Below are 16,404 nucleotides of genomic sequence, written 5' to 3'. Positions count from 1 at the left end.
ACCATCCAGACTTCACCACCTGCTTCAAGCCTGGAGATACCTTGTAAAATTATAGGAAGGATTACTGAGACTTATCACCTGCTTCTGGCCTGTAGATACCCTGGGCACTAATATATATATATATATATATATATATATATATAAATAAATGTCTGTGTATGTAAGATGTTACAAACTCATCACCTGCTTCCGGTCTCTAGACACCACAGGCACTAATATGTGTGTGTGTGTGTGTGTGTGTGTGTGTGTGATGTTACAAACTCATCACCTGCTTCAGGCTTTTAAATAATATATATTTATATACTGTATATTAAAAAAAATATAATACATCCTTCAAGTCTGTAGATACCCGGCCCTGAATACATAGAGGTTGATCTGCTAAAGGAAAACAGACTGGGCACTTTGCAAGTGCAGTTGCACCCATTAGTAAATATACTAAAGCTCTGCTGATTTCCATCATCCAATCATGTGCAAGCAAAAATGCCTGCCTCCCCCCCCCCCCCGCGCACCTGATTGGGTGAAGCTTTACCGCATTTACCAAGGAAAATGGAGTGCAGAGTGCACATTCTATTGGCCTTTAGTAAATATACTCCATGGTGTAGGAAAAATGTTACAGACTTATGATTGGGTAATTTTGAGAATGAAGCTTCAGCCTGAATGTGACCAATATATCACATCGGAAACACGGGGTGGGGTATTTACTAAAGGCAAATCCACTGTGCAGTTGGTAGTGCAGTTGGTAGTGCAGTTTGCTACCTGGTAATTCACCGACCTGGGATCAATATGGCCCTTTCAGGTGTCTATCAGCCTCGTAGTAAAGGATGAAGATGACAACCCCTACAGTATGCACCAAGAACAAGCAGCTTCCATATCTTTTTCTCTGACAGGTTCTCTTCTAGGCTTGGGGTCACAGACCGCACTGCCTTCACCCAGAGTTCCTTCCTTCCTTCCTTCTCAGGGTCGCAGTAGGTTGCAAAAGACTCCTGGCGGTTTGGTCATCATTCTTATAAAGTTTATTGGGTGCCTGGAGGAGCCAGGCGCTAATAAGGCAAAGCGAAGATGACGGGGTCATCAAAGAACGTGGTCAGTCGGTGAGTTATACATTCCATGTCTGTGTAGCAATCATTCTGCTGCGGCAAAGTCCATCAAGAGAGGAGAAATGTGGCTGAGCTTCTCCCTGTGTAGCATCAGAAAGGCGTTATGGTGCCCCCCGAAGGTGGGACCTGCGGTCGTCCTCCCTTACTCCTCAAAGGCGGGCGCAATGGTGGTCTCCCATCCCCTCCCTCCACCCCTTGAAGGCGGGAGCCGTGCTGTTCACCCGCCTTGGAGACAAAAGATGTAGTGACCCCCCCCCCCCCCCCCTTGAAGGAGGGAGCCATAGTAACCCCCCCCCCACTTGAAGACAGGAGCCATCGTGATCACCCCCACCTCTTGAAGGCGGGAGCCATAGTGACCCCCCCACCTCTTGAAGGCGGGAGCCATAGTGACCCCCCCCACCTCTTGAAGGCGGGAGCCATAGTGACCCCCCCCACCTCTTGAAGGCGGGAGCCATAGTGACCCCCCCACCTCTTGAAGGCGGGAGCCATAGTGACCCCCCCCACCTCTTGAAGGCGGGAGCCATAGTGACCCCCACCTCTTGAAGGCAGGAGCCATAGTGACCACCACCACCACCACCCCCACCTCTTGAAGGCGGGAGCCATAGTGACCACCACCACCACCCCCACCCCCACCTCTTGAAGGCGGGAGCCATAGTGACCACCACCACCCCCACCTCTTGAAGGCGGGAGCCATAGTGACCACCACCACCACCACCCCCACCTCTTGAAGGCGGGAGCCATAGTGACCACCACCACCCCCACCTCTTGAAGGCGGGAGCCATAGTGACCACCACCTCTTGAAGACGGGAGTCATAGTGACCACCACCACCACCCCTTGAAGGCGGGAGCCATAGTGACCACCACCACCCAACTCTTGAAGGCGGGAGCCATAGTGACCACCACCCACCTCTTGAAGGCGGGAGCCATAGTGACCACCACCCACCTCTTGAAGGCGGGAGCCATAGTGACCACCACCCACCTCTTGAAGGCGGGAGCCATAGTGACCACCACCCACCTCTTGAAGGCGGGAGCCATAGTGACCACCACCCACCTCTTGAAGGTGGGAGCCATAGTGACCACCACCCACCTCTTGAAGGTGGGAGCCATAGTGACCACCTCCTCCACACCCCCCCCACCCTTGAAAGCGGGAGCCATAGTGACTACCACTACCCCCCCACCCCTTGAAGGCAGGAGCCACAAAGAGCACAACTACCACTTCTCTCGAAGGTGTGAGCCAGTGACCACCCTCTCTTGAAGGCGGGAGCAATAGTGACCACCACCACCCTCGCTCTCTCTAGAAGGCGGGAGCCATAGTGACCATCCCCCTTCTTCAAGGTGGAAGCCCTGGTGGCCCCCAAAGTTTCCTTCATCACATTGCCCCCCTGGGGTGCGCACACACCGACCACTGTATAATAAGCCAACGCGCAGATCTCAGACTAATCACACCACAGCCACACCCCCACCTAAGAGCACCCATCACGGTATACATTCTGCAGAATGAGGGTCCTTAAAGCAATGTCAGTATGGAGCACCATATATATCTATAGGTAAGGCGGTATAGGACGCAGCCTGGAAGCCATTATGGTGCCTTGTTCAGCCCCGTCTTCCCGTGCGGCGATCATGGACGAGAGACGGGGGAAGAGACGCAGCTCAGAGTCAGTCGTATCCATTGCTGCGGGTCACACCCAGCGGAGGGAGTACCCAACACTCGGCCTCATGTCACTCCTGGTGGCTCTTCAGGGATTCTGTACTGGAGCTTTCCCTGCGGAGGAAAAACATTGCCGTTATTTTGTGATTGGCCAATACGTGAAACAGACCACCAATATCCGACTGTTAGTGTGATGGCGTGCCGTAAATATAGGCGACCCGGTTGCACTGTGCACCACCCCCACAGGAACAAAGCTGCTGGCCTCCATCTTCACCCTATACAAAAAGGAGCCCAGCTTGACCCTGGATATACCATCCCAAGAGGAACCTTCTTACCCCGCTAATGGTTTGGGAGGACACCAGAGCGCCGTACACCCAGTAATGCCCCCAATGGGCACAGACTGCCATGGCCGAGTGGAGGGGTCTTTCTGCCATGGCCTGACCTCCTCCATCTATGTGTTCTGTCAAAACGTGTCCGGCCATTGGATAGTGTCCGCCCTGTACTGTGCAGGCGCAGTACGGAGGAGAAGGAGACTCCGAAAGCCTCCGAAGAACGGCGCCTGCGCACTGAGTTCAGGTGCAAGCCCCACCATCCAAGTGGACATACAGTAGCACATAGTAACAAGACCCCTCGCCGCGCTTTGCTCGGCTATTTTTTATTCTAACTCTGTGTCCACTTGGATGGTGGGGGCTTGAACCTAGACTCAGGGCACAGGCGCTGTTCATCTTTGGTTGGCTTCGGCGTCTCCTTGTCCTCCGTACTGCGCAAGCGCAATACAGGGCGGACACTATCCGACACATCATCGGTGTTCATGGCCCCCCACTCCCAATGCCGCTTATCCTATAACCCCTCCCCCACGGATGAGAAAAGCTAAGGGCAGGAGGTTGTGTTGGGAGCTTTCCCAATCATGTATAGCTACTCACCAGATATTGACGTGGGAGGGGTATTCCGGAGTACCGCCATTTTGTCCACCCGGACCTGAAACCAGAGAAGAGTAGATGAAATGCCTGATACCTGGGGTGGGTATCCCAACCCCCCAGGATACCTTACTGAACTGGGGCAAGTCCTGGAGTGCAGCGTTTGATTTTGGGGGGGGGGGGGGTGTTATAAGATATCAGGGTGCAGAAAAATTGGGGGAATGTGGGTACTCAGTCCCCCCCCCCCCAACCCCCGGTTTGAATTAGATTGCGGGTGGGAATGGCCAGTGTACAATCTCCAAAAAAAAGGCTGCCAAGGCACCCCGACCCAGTAATACCCCTCTGCCTCTAAACCTCCTGATCTGTACAGTCTTCCAGTGTGTGTAGGGTATCCCGGGGTACAGAGATGTATGTAAGGTTACTTTTGGGTACGGGGGGGGGGGGGGGTTATCAGGGTATTGTGGGGCACAGGGGGTATACAAAAAAAAGGTCACATCTGCACACTGCCAAGGCACTGATGCCAATTTTATACAAGCCCCACCCCCTGCGTCATGTGATTTAAGAATATATATTGGGGGGATATTAGGAGGTACAAGGATGGTATATTGAGGGATATCAGGGTATTTTGGGGTAGAGGGGGGGTATATTAAGGGTCAGACAATATTGTTTTTTTTTTTCAGGGCACTTGTCGGCCGCCTTTCAGGCTGATATTCGGTACAGTTAAAGTTTTTTTTTTTTTTTTTTTTTTTTTATTAAAAAAAAAAAAAAAAAAAAAAAAAAAAACAATTTCTACACAAATCTGGTATAAAACTGAACGCGTTTTATTAAAATTTTAAACATTAAAAAGTTAACAATTAGGAAAAATAAAGTGCTTGAAAAAAAAAAAAATTAAAAGGAAGATTAAATAACTTCCCGAAACATAGGGGGAAAAAAAAAAAAAAAAAAGTCATAAATACCTATAAACTGCACACTGACCAATATCGGTAAGTTTCTGGCTGATACCAATAAATCGATGAATATCGGCCTCTCCTATAATTGGTTGAACCCCTAGTGTATATGGAAATATATAGGAGTAAATCAGGAGTAGACAGTATATCGGGATACAGGGTGAAATATCTGGGTATTTGAGGGTACAGAGAGGCTATATGGGGGGTATTGGGGTACATGGGGGGCTTTGGGGGTACAGAGAGGCTATATGGGGGGGCATTGGGGGTACAGAGAGGCTATATGGGGGGGCATTGGGGTACAGAGAGGCTATATGGGGGGGCATTGGGGTACAGAGAGGCTATATGGGGGGTGAGCGGGGTATTGGGATACAGAGAGGTTATATGGGGAGTATTTGGAGGGTAAATTATGAAAAATACTCCAGTGCTAACAAGTATGTGCCCAGTGAAAGTGTAATCAGAAGCTCTACGATAAGAAAATACAATGAATAGAATACTGCTGCTGGCACCGGGGATCACACTTCTCTTATGTGTTGCAACTTAAAAATAAATTATATAATCTATAACTCCTGTCAATAAAGTGCAATCAGTGAGAATATTGCTCCGAATTGTAATCGCTTCATAAATAGATGTGGTGTCCTCCATAACAAATGTTTATCACAGGAATAATCTCATAGTGTGTGTGTGTGTGTATATGTGTGTATGTGTGTTCATTCAGAATAATGACATGTCTGTTTTGTATTGGCAGCAAAAGCATAATTAACGATACAATTCTATACATATTAAAAAAAAAAAAACATTCTCCACGTGTGAATGGTCTGGGCTTCTTGGGGGAAAGATGCACTACCAACACCAGCAAGCCCAGACCATTCCATTCACATGTGGAGAATGTTTTTTATATATATAAAAAAAAAAATGGTATCATTTATTATCTTTTGCTGCCAATACAAAAACGGACACGAGACGCGTCATTACTCTGAAGGAACTCTTTATATTATTTCTCATACATACACACAATATATATATTTATATATTTTCACTTTGGGATTCTTCCCCTGATAGACATCATGAATGACACGTCTTCTTCTATTTGTGGAACAATCAGAATTCGGAGTGATATTCTCACCAATTGCACTTTATTTACAGTGTGGGCTCTATATATTTCAAGAGGGGTAAAGGAGGATATATGGGGGGTATTTGGGGGAACAAAGGATATATGGGGGTACAGGGGGATATATATAGATATATATATATCTATATATATGTACAAAGGGATATTTGGGGGTACAAAGGGAGACTATATAGGGGGGTATTTGGAGGATAAGTGGAGTATATATGGGGCTACAGGGATTGTATATAGGGGTATTTGGAGGATATATGGGGGTACAGGGAAGATATAAGGGGGGTATTTGAGGGTACACGAGAATATATGAGGGTACGGGGGGGGGGGTATTTGGAGGGTATAGGGAGGATAATTGGAGAATATATGAGGGTACGGGGGAGGGGGTATTTGGAGAATATATGAGGGTACGGGGGGGGGGGTATTTGGAGGGTATAGGGAGGATAATTGGAGAATATATGAGGGTACGGGGGGATGTTTGGGTACATAGAGGATATGTAGGGGTATAGGGAGGATATATTGGGAGTAGATGGGTGAGATTTAGGGGTACATAAAGGATATACAGGGTATCTGGAAAATAAGTTGGGGGTGTTTGGGGCACACAGGTGAGATTTGGGGTACATTGAGGCTATATAGCGGTATTTGGGGTACATGGGTGAGATTTGGGGGGTAGGGGTGAGATTGAGGGGTACACAGTTGAGATTTGGGGCATAGGGGGGTGAAATTTAGGGCATACGGGTGAGATTTGAGGTGTATGGTGAGATTTGGGGCATAGGGGGGCGAGATTTGGGGCGTAGATGGTGAGATTTGGGGCATACGGGTGAGATTTGAGGCATAAGGGGTGAGATTGGGGGGTACACAGGTGAGATTTGAGGTGTATGGTGAGATTTGGGGGTACAAAGTTGAGATTTGGGGCGTACACACACACACACACTGCCTAGGCACCTCTGTACGGCGCCGCCCCTTTCCTTCCAGCCCCGCCCCCGTGTCACGTGATGTGGGGGTCTCACCCTGCCGGTAGTAGAAGGCGGTCACGGTGGGTCCGTAGCCTCTCCAGGCCAGGTGGATGGCGGTGACACTGAGGAGCAGCCAGGCCAGGAGCAGGCGGAAGAGGGCGGCCCTCAGGTCATTCCTCTCCCACTCTTCACCGAACTCGGAGCCCAGAGCCAGGAAGTGCGCCCAGAACTCAGAGACCAACTCCGACCCCCACACCGCCATCTTCTCCCCTCACCCCGCCATCTTACGGCCCGACACGCCCACGGCCCGCCCCACGCCGAGGGCCAAGCCACGCCCACGGGCCTATCGAGCTGCCAAAACCCGCCTGACCGTCACCGCAAAGCCCCGCCCCTCTATAGTGTCTGTCATCAGGCTGAGCCCCGCCCACCAGCCTATCGCTCTTCTGCATGTCGTTTTTTTCACCATTGCTTCATGTAGCCCTGCCCCCTAGCTTATCTACTTGTACTACAAGCGCTCGCTGGGAGGGCCGGAGACAGATCTAGCTCCTCCCAGTATATATTACCCGGTTCCCATAGCGACCAATCCTCTTCCAGCTGTCATGTCTTCAGGGATGACAGGGTGCAGGTGATTGGCTGCTGTGGACAGCACACACTGTAATAATACTGTCACCAGGTCATGACCAGTGTGAGGAGAATCTGTCCCTACAGCTCTATGAGTGGATGAGAGAGCGGGGGTTGGGGCTCCCGCCACCGTGCTTCACAGTAGGGATGGTGCTCTCAAAGTGATGAATGGTGCCATCTCTACACCACATTTTATACCAGGTCTGTATGTGGCTCGATCCTTCTTCCCCTCAATCCTTACCATGAAAAAACCATCCCCACACCATGAGTCTCCCGCCACCGTGCTTCACAGTTGGGATGGTGCTCTCAAAGTGATGAGGGGTGCCATCTCTTCACTACATTCTTAACCAGCTCTGTATATGGCTCAAACCTTCTTCCTCTCAATCCTGACTATAAAAACCATCCCCACACCATGAGTCTCCCACCGCCACGCTTCACAGTTGGGCTGGTGCTCTCAAAGTGATGAGCAGCGCCATCTTTTCACCACATTTTGCAACCTTTGGGCTCTGGGGTTTTATATCCCTCCAGGGCATCGCTGTGTTCAGGCTCTCTAACCTGCTGAAAGGCGACTCAAAGACTGAACTAGCCCTGTATGTGGCTCCACCCTCCTTTCCCTCAATCCTGACCATGAAAACCATCCCCACACCATGAGTCTCCCACCGCCATGCTTCACAGTTGGGATGGTGCTCTCAAAGTGATGAGCAGCTCCGTCTCTCCACCAGATTCTGAACCAGCCCTGTATATGTCTTAATTCTTCCCCTTAATCCTGACTATAAAAACCATCCCCACACCATGAGTTCCCCACCGCTATTCACAGTAGGAATGGTGCTCTCCAAGTGATGAGCTGTGCCATCTCTCCACCACATTCTGAGCCAGGTCAGTCTCAATCCCCTTTCCCCTCAATCCTGACCATGAAAACCATCCCTACAACCATGAGTCTCCCACCGCCATGCTTCACAGTAGGGATGGTGCTCTCAAAGTGATGAGCGGTGCCATCTCTTCACTACATTCTTAACCAGGCCTGTATATGCCTCGAACCTTCTTCCCCTCAATCCTGACTATAAAAACCATCCCCACACCATGAGTCTCCCACCGCTGTGCTTCACAGTTGGGCTGGTGCTCTCAAAGTGATTAGAAGCGCCGTCTCCGCAACAAATTCTGCACTAAAAACCTTTGGGCTCTGGGGTTTTATATCCCTCCAGGGCATCTCTGTCTGTGGTCAGGATCTCTGACCAGCTGAAAGGTGACTCAAAGACTGAACTAGCACTGAATGTGGCTCCACCCTCCTTTCCCTGAATCCTGACCATAAAAAAAAACCATCCTCACACCACGAGTCTACCACCACCATGCTTCACAGTTGGGATGGTGCTCTCAAAATGATGAGTAGTGCCATCTCTTCACTACATTCTGTACCAGACCCATATAGAACATAACCATTCTTCCCCTCAGTCCTTTTAATGAAAACCATCCCGCCATGAGCCTCCCGCCACCATTCTTTACAGTTGGGATGTTGTTTGCAAAGTGATGAGCAGCGCCGTCTCCACTATATCCTGAACCAGCCCGTATATGGTTTGATCTTTCTTCCCATCAATCCTGACAATAAAAACCATCCCCACACCATGAGTCTCCCACCACCATACTTCACAGTTGGTATGGTGTTCTCCAAGTGATGAACGGCGCCGTCTCTCCACCACATTCTGAACCAGCTCCTTATATAACGTGACCCTTCTTCCCCTCAATCCCGACCATGAAAACCACTGCGCTTTGTGAATGGCCCAGAAGGCGGGGGAAGGAGGAGGGGGGGCGAACTACCAGGGACCCCCCCCCCCGAAAGGTGCCAAATGTGGCTCCGCCTCAATGTGGAGAAGGGTTAGACCCCCTGCTTATTGTTGTCTGTGCCCCCGTTAGGGAGATTCCCACTCTTTATTTGTCCTGTTTACCGTTATCATCGTCAGTAAAAGAAATCCAAAATTTTGGCTGTAGTTCTACTTTATGAAAGGGGCGGGGCTCATTATGAATGGGCGGAGCTTAGATGGATCTTCAACCTCTGAGTCATATTTCTATAGAAAGACTCCTCTGCACTTTATCCCGGATGTGTCCCGATAATTCCCGCAATGCCATGTTTATTATTTAGATTTATATCAAACCCAGAACCTTCCCAGAGTCAGTGTGATCAGTAACCCCCCCAAGTGTCAGTGTGATCAGTGTCCCCCCCCCGTGTCAGTGTGATCAGTGCCCCCCCAAGTGTCAGTGTGATCAGTGTCCCCCCCCGTGTCAGTGTGATCAGTGCCCCCCCAAGTGTCAGTGTGATCAGTGTCCCCCCCCCCGTGTCAGTGTGATCAGTGCCCCCCCAAGTGTCAGTGTGATCAGTGTCCCCCCCCCGTGTCAGTGTGATCAGTGCCCCCCCAAGTGTCAGTGTGATCAGTGTCCCCCCCCGTGTCAGTGTGATCAGTGCCCCCCCAAGTGTCAGTGTGATCAGTGTCCCCCCCGTGTCAGTGTGATCAGTGCCCCCCCCAAGTGTCAGTGTGATCAGTGTCTCCCCCCCCAGTGTCAGTGTGATCAGTGCCCCCCCCCCCAAGTGTCAGTGTGATCAGTGCCCCCCCAAGTGTCAGTGTGATCAGTGTCTCCCCCCCCCAGTGTCAGTGTGATCAGTGCCCCCCCAAGTGTCAGTGTGATCAGTGTCTCCCCCCCCCAGTGTCAGTGTGATCAGTGCCCCCCCAAGTGTCAGTGTGATCAGTGTCTCCCCCCCCCAGTGTCAGTGTGATCAGTGCCCCCCCAAGTGTCAGTGTGATCAGTGTCTCCCCCCCCAGTGTGATCAGTGTCTCCCCCCCCCAGAGTCAGTGTGATCAGTGGCCCCCCCCCAGAGTCAGTGTGATCAGTGGCCCCCTCCCCCAAGAGTCAGTGTGATCAGTACCCCCCCAGTGTCAGTGTGATCAGTGTCTCTCCTCCCCCCAGAGTCAGTGTGATCAGTGTCTCCCCTCCCCACCGAGTCAGTGTGATCAGTGCCCTCCCCCAGAGTCAGTGTGATCAGTGTCTCCCCTCCCCCCAATGTCTGTGTGATCCGTTGCCCCCCCCTCCCGAGTCAGTGTGTTCAGTGCCCCCCGAGTCAGTTTGATCAGTGTCTCCTCTCCCCCCCGAGTCAGTGTGATCAGTGCTCCCCCCAGAGTCAGTGTGATCAGTGTCTCCCCTCCCCCCAGAGTCAGTGTGATCAGTGTCTCCCCTCCCCCCAGAGTCAGTGTGATCAGTGGCCCCCTCCCCCCAGAGTCAGTGTGATCAGTACCCCCCCAGAGTCAGTGTGATCAGTGTCTCCCCTCCCCCCAGAGTCAGTGTGATCAGTGTCTCCCCTCCCCCCAGAGTCAGTGTCTCCCCTCCCCCCAGAGTCAGTGTGATCAGTGACCCCCTCCCCCCAGAGTCAGTGTGATCAGTGTCTCCCCTCCCCCCAGAGTCAGTGTGATCAGTGTCTCCCCTCCCCCCAGAGTCAGTGTGATCAGTGTCCCCCCCCCCCGAGTCAGTGTGTTCAGTGCCCCCCCAGAGTCAGTGTTATCAGTGTCTCCCCTCCCCCCACAAGTCAGTGTGATCAGTATCCCCCTCCCCCCAATGTCGGTGTGATCGGTGCCCCCCTCCCCCGACCCCCCCAGTGTTTGTTATGATCGGCTCCCTATTGGCGCGCGCACACAGTTGTTGCTCAGTAATGACGCATAGTGATGCCATCACACAATCTCCCCGTTCTCGGTCAGTATAAGAGAAGCACAAATAGCATCCGCACTATTTATACCCTGCTCAGCCCTGTATTTTGCATAACACCGCCCCACCCTCATTTCATTGGTCACCAACTCACTAACCCCGCCCACCTGCTACTCTTCTCTTCATAACTAAATACCTATATAAGGAAAGGGGGAGATTTAGTGGAGCGCTGAGCGCGGTGAGGAATGATCTCCTAGTCTAGCCTGCCCTTCCCCCCCACCACAGACACCCGATTGGTACAGTCCGCGGACTCGTGACCCAGCCAGCCGAGCGCCAACTCGTTCCGACCCCGCCCAAACGCGGAGTCCTGTGCGGCGCATGCGCGTCCGCTCTTTCCTGGTGACATTCTCCCGTGCTCGCGCACGGTGACGCCATCACGCCCAGGCCCCATTCATCCAAATTGCGGCGGCGCGCGACCCCGCACTCCCCAGCGCGTGCGCGCACGTACGATACGCGAGCGCGCCTGAGCCGGGCGGTTTCTCTGTGGGAGCTGTAGCCGGAGTTGTGCTGAGAGGAAGAGAAGGCCGACCGGAGGACACCGAGACCGCCGAGCCCGGGCACCGAGGTGAGAGCGGGGAGGAGGGGGAACAACCGGAGGGCCCCGGGGCCCGTGTGTGTCAGGAAGGAGGGGGGGAGGGGTACGGTGCGGCCTGGACACCCCCTCCCCCAGTCTGTGTGTGGGGGAGGGACCATAGACTGTCACCTATGCCTAGGGGGAGGGGCATAGATTTACCTATACATAGGGGGAGGGGCCATAAGGTTAGCTATACCTAGGGGAGGGGCTATAGCCTGCCACCTATAGATTGTGTATAGAGGGGCATAAGACGTCACCTATATATGGGGGAGGGACATAGACTGGCACCTATAGATTGCATATAGCTGGGCATAAAAAGGTCACAATCTATAGGTGCCAGTCTATTGCCACTCCCTGTATATATTTATATATGTGACTTCTTATGTGTATATATATATATATATATATATATATCGGGCGTAGACTGACACCTATTGATTCTGTATGGTGGCATAGGATGTCACCAATCTATATAGGGGAGGGGTCATGGGCCTACGCCATTAGATTGTGTACATAGGGGGAGGGGTCATAGACTTATCACCTATAGAGGGGGTGGGGCACATGCACTGTCACTTCCTAGCGAGGGGGAGGGATCCTAAATTGTAACCTATAGATTGTGTAGTGTATGGGAGGGGGCCGTACGATGTCCGCTATAGATATGGGGAAGGGCCATAGACTCGTGTATATAGACTACACAGAGGGGGGATTGGAGGTATAATGTATCGTTACTTAGAGATTTTTGGGGGGGGGGGGCGTCATGGACTGTCGCATATAGATTTATTAAGGGGGGGGGTTTGTTGATGATTGCCTATAGATATTGTGTATAGGGGTGGGAGCTCATGGATTGATACCTATAGGGTGTACATAAGAGGGGGAGTGGTCATACTCATATAAATTATATATTGACTCTTACTCATAGGTTTTGTGTATAGGGGTTGTAGACTGTTATTTATAGGCTGTTCATAGGAGGAGGGGAAAAGGCACGTAGACTGTCACTTATATAGGCTGTAAATAGGAGGCAGGGGAGAGATCGTGGCTGGTCACCTACAGACTGCATAGATCATAGACTGTATATTGTGAGAGGGGTTATGGACTGTAACTTATAGATTGTATAGAGGAGGCGGATCCTATACTATCACCTATAGACTAAATAGGAGGGGGGAGGAGACCAATCTGAGCTTTTCACTGCTATGTTGGAGGTAGAGAGATCTTAGACCGTGACCAATAGACTGTAAATAGAAGGAGCATAAAGAGATTGTCACTATAGACTGTATATAGGTGGGGAGGTCAGACACTATATAGGACGAGGATCATCATAGACTGCCATCTATACACTATGTATAGGGGGCCACTGTGGCCGGTCACCCGTAGGCTGTGTATAGGGGCCACCGTGGCCGGTCACCCGTAGGCTGTGTATAGGGGACACCGTGGCCGGTCACCCGTAGGCTGTGTATAGGGGACACCGTGGCCGGTCACCCGTAGGCTGTGTATAGGGGACACCGTGGCCGGTCACCCGTAGGCTGTGTATAGGGGACACCGTGGCCGGTCACCCGTAGGCTGTGTATAGGGGCCACCGTGGCCGGTCACCCGTAGGCTGTATAGAGGAGGGGGAATACTACCGTCGCTTATAGACTGCATATTGGGGGGGGGATCATGTACTGTCACTGTATATATTAGGATTGTATGCTGTCACCTATAGACTAAATAGGAGGATGTGGATCATTAACTCACCTGTAGTCATAGATAGTGTTTCAAAGGGGGGAGGGATCATACATTGTCATCTATAGACTGTATACCATCACCTCTTAACTAAATGGGAAGTGGTGGATCATAGACTGTCACCTATAGACACTATACGGGAGAATTATTAGACTGTATATAGAACGCAGAGGAGTCGTGGACTTTATATGGGGGAGATCCTAGATTGTTGCCTGTTGTGCCTGTCGGGGGGGTGGGGTGGGGGGCGTGGGTTGCGCCTGTCATGGCGCCCCTGGCTGTCGAGGGTGGGGGGGTTGCGCCTGCCGGGCATCCTCCAGTGGAGCAGAGGAGAAGTGCAGGGCTGCCAATACTCGCCTCCTCAGGATACTACTTACCTGACTTTGTAGTCTGTGTGAGAAGCAGCGGTGTGGCTGTACCCCTCGTGTACCACCCAACACCCGCCTCACCTGCTGCATCGCTCTGCCCCTCTCCCTTCCCTTCATAGTCTGATGATCCTGGAACACATCTGCTGGTGATGCCGGAGCTTACGTATTGTCTTTTCCTCGCTGAAAGCTTTCTCCGTGTCGGTACTACAAGGACTGCTGTAGTCCTCCATCCCATCCAGAGCCGCCTTTTAAGCTTGGATGTGATTTGGTTTATACAAGAGGGGGAGAGAACACATGACTCCGCCCGGGTTCAAGAAAGGACACGCCCTACTGACCCTGTACAGAGGGGTGTCGGGGGTCCCCTGCAGGGGGTTACACAGAGCTCAGGTCATTGTCAATTGAGTTTAACTTCCGACAGTCCAAAACTTTCTCATAGGTTAACAGGCCCTGTATGTGAATGTGGCGGGACATTAGATTGTAAGCTCTTTGGTTTCTCTGTATAGCACTACAGCATATGTCAGAGCTTTATAAATGTATAATAGTGTGTGACTTTGGGGGGACATTAGAGTGTAAGCTCCTCTGGTGCAGAGGCTGATGTGACTGGCTCAGTGTTCTCTGTGCAGCACTGCGGTATATGTCAGAGCTATATAAATGTATACTGTTCTTCTATTGTCACACACTAATATATATTTTATATAGCTCTGACATATACCGCAGTGCTGTACAGAGAACACTGAGTCAGTCACCTTAGTCTGTACACCAGAGGAGCTTACACTCTAACCCTCCCCCACAGTCGCACACTATTATTATTATTATACATCTATATAGCTCTGACATATACCGCAGTGCTGTACAGAGAACACTGAGCCAATCACATCAGTCTTTACACCAAAGAGCTTACATAATAACAGTATGTGACTGTGAGGGGGTTGCGGCATTAGAGTGTAAGCTCCTATGCTTCCCTGTAAAACACTGAGGGAATATGTCAGTGCTATAAATGAGTAAATCCTGAGCAAGTAGTAGGTAATCACACTATTACTATTATACATTTACATAGCTCTGGCATATACCACAGTGCTGTACATAGAATACTGAGCCAGTCACATCAGTCTCTGTACCAGAGGAGCTTAGACTCTACTGCCCCCCCCCCCCCCCCCACACACACACACACACACACTCATAGACTGCTAGTATTAGAGTGTAAGCTCCTCTGGTACAGTATTTGACTGTGGGGGGGTCATTAGAGTGTAAGCTCCTCTGGTGCAGACTGATGTGACTGGCTCAATGTTTTCTGTACAGCACTGTGGTATAAGTCAGAGCTATATAAATGTATAATAGTGTGTGACTACCTACTACTTGCTCAGGATTTACTCATTTATAGCACTGACATATTTCCTAGTGTTGTACAGGGAACCAGAGGAGCTTACACTCTAATGTCCCCTTACAGTCACACACTTATTATTATTATTATTATACATCTCTGACATATACCGCAGTGCTGTACAGAGAACACTGAGCCAGTCACATCAGTCTCTGCACCAGAGGAGCTTACACTCTAATACTAGCAGTCTGTCTGTGGGGGGATATTAGAGTGTAAGCTCCTCTGGTACAGAGACTGATGTGACTGGCTCAGTGTAATCTGTACAGCACCACGGTATATGTCAGAGCTGTATAAATGTGTAAAAATAGTGTGTGACTGGGGAAGGGGGGATTAGAGTGTAAGCTCCTCTGGTGCAGAGACTGATTTGACTGGTTCAATGTTCTCTGTACAGCACTGCGCTATATGTCAGAGCTATATAGATGTGTGTATTATCTGTGTGACTCTGAGGGGGCATTAGAGTGTCAGCTCCTCTGGTTTCCTGTACACCACTGAGGAATATATCGGTAAACCCCGGAGCGGGTAGGTAGTGCACTATGATGTCAGTCGGTACTGAGCTGCGTTCACCATGTTGGTCTCAGCACGGTTTTGCGTTGTTGTGGTTGTCGGCGGTCTACACTGGACTTGTATTGGGACAAATGAGGATTCTGTTTTCTTCTTTTAGAAGCTGAGGTGCCATCACATCATGGTGCTGGTTGTGTCGGTTGATCCTTGCCTGTTGCGGTGTATACAGGCGGTTGCTGCCGTATTACCGGTTGTTTGTCAGTGGAGTTCCTCTGTTAATGCATATGAAGGCGGTGGGGTGTCTGAGGATGGGTGGGGTTGTGGTGGGGGTGAACGCGCTCAGTTAAGTGCATCCTAGTTTTGGGGTTAGTGGCATAAGATCAGTGTATGTATGTGTGTATGTTATATATATGAGATAGGCCCAGAGTACCCCACTCAGTGCCTATTTCAGCAGACCAAACATTCAGAGAAATGGTAAACAGATATAGTAATGACCTATCGAATAAATCTCGAGGGTCTATAGCAGGGATATGCAATTAGCGGACCTCCCAGCTGTTGCAGAACTACAAGTCCCATGAGGCATAGCAAGACTCGGACAGCCACAAACATGACACCCAGATGCAGAGGCATGATGGGACTTGTAGTTTTGCAACAGCTGGAGGTCCGCTAATTGCATATCCCTGGTCTATAGGGCAGCAGCCAATAAAATTAAAAAAGTCATAAAACAAATAGTACACAAATAAAAATCAGTTCATGTCCTGAAAATATCAGTACTAACACAGCGCTAAACAATAAAAAATAAAGTCCCAAATCACAG

The 16,404-nt window shown here is 50.6% G+C and overlaps 2 protein-coding genes across 3 annotated transcripts in view; one reads left to right on the top strand and one right to left on the bottom strand.

Annotated features, from left to right (window-relative positions):
* Nucleotides 1–873: 873 nt before the first annotated feature.
* Nucleotides 874–6,987, bottom strand: TCTA (T cell leukemia translocation altered). The gene is made up of 3 exons (XM_077465233.1): nucleotides 6,737–6,987; nucleotides 3,669–3,723; nucleotides 874–2,859 (listed from the first exon to the last, which is right to left on the bottom strand). The coding sequence occupies exons 1-3, from the start codon at nucleotides 6,942–6,944 to the stop codon at nucleotides 2,817–2,819; spliced, it is 306 nt and encodes a 101-aa protein (XP_077321359.1). The 5' UTR covers nucleotides 6,945–6,987; the 3' UTR covers nucleotides 874–2,816.
* Nucleotides 6,988–11,445: 4,458 nt separating this feature from the next.
* LOC143955144 (transforming protein RhoA) overlaps nucleotides 11,446–16,404 on the top strand; it is a 29,670-nt gene continuing 24,711 nt past the window's right edge. Inside the window, exon 1 of one of the 2 annotated variants that reach the window (XR_013269784.1) lies at nucleotides 11,446–11,612. The gene's annotated coding sequence lies outside the window, so the exon portion shown is untranslated. The remainder of the gene's footprint in view (nucleotides 11,613–16,404) is intronic. The other variant, XM_077465232.1, reaches the window with a different exon arrangement.

This window comes from Lithobates pipiens, unplaced genomic scaffold (assembly GCF_037356315.1).
Source record: "Lithobates pipiens isolate NorthernLeopardFrog02 unplaced genomic scaffold, aLitPip1_a1.2 Scaffold_319, whole genome shotgun sequence".
In the NCBI taxonomy this organism is placed as follows: Eukaryota; Metazoa; Chordata; class Amphibia; order Anura; family Ranidae; genus Lithobates; species Lithobates pipiens.
Note: the sequence above shows the minus strand (reverse complement) of the source record. Positions and strands in the feature narration are given on the sequence as shown.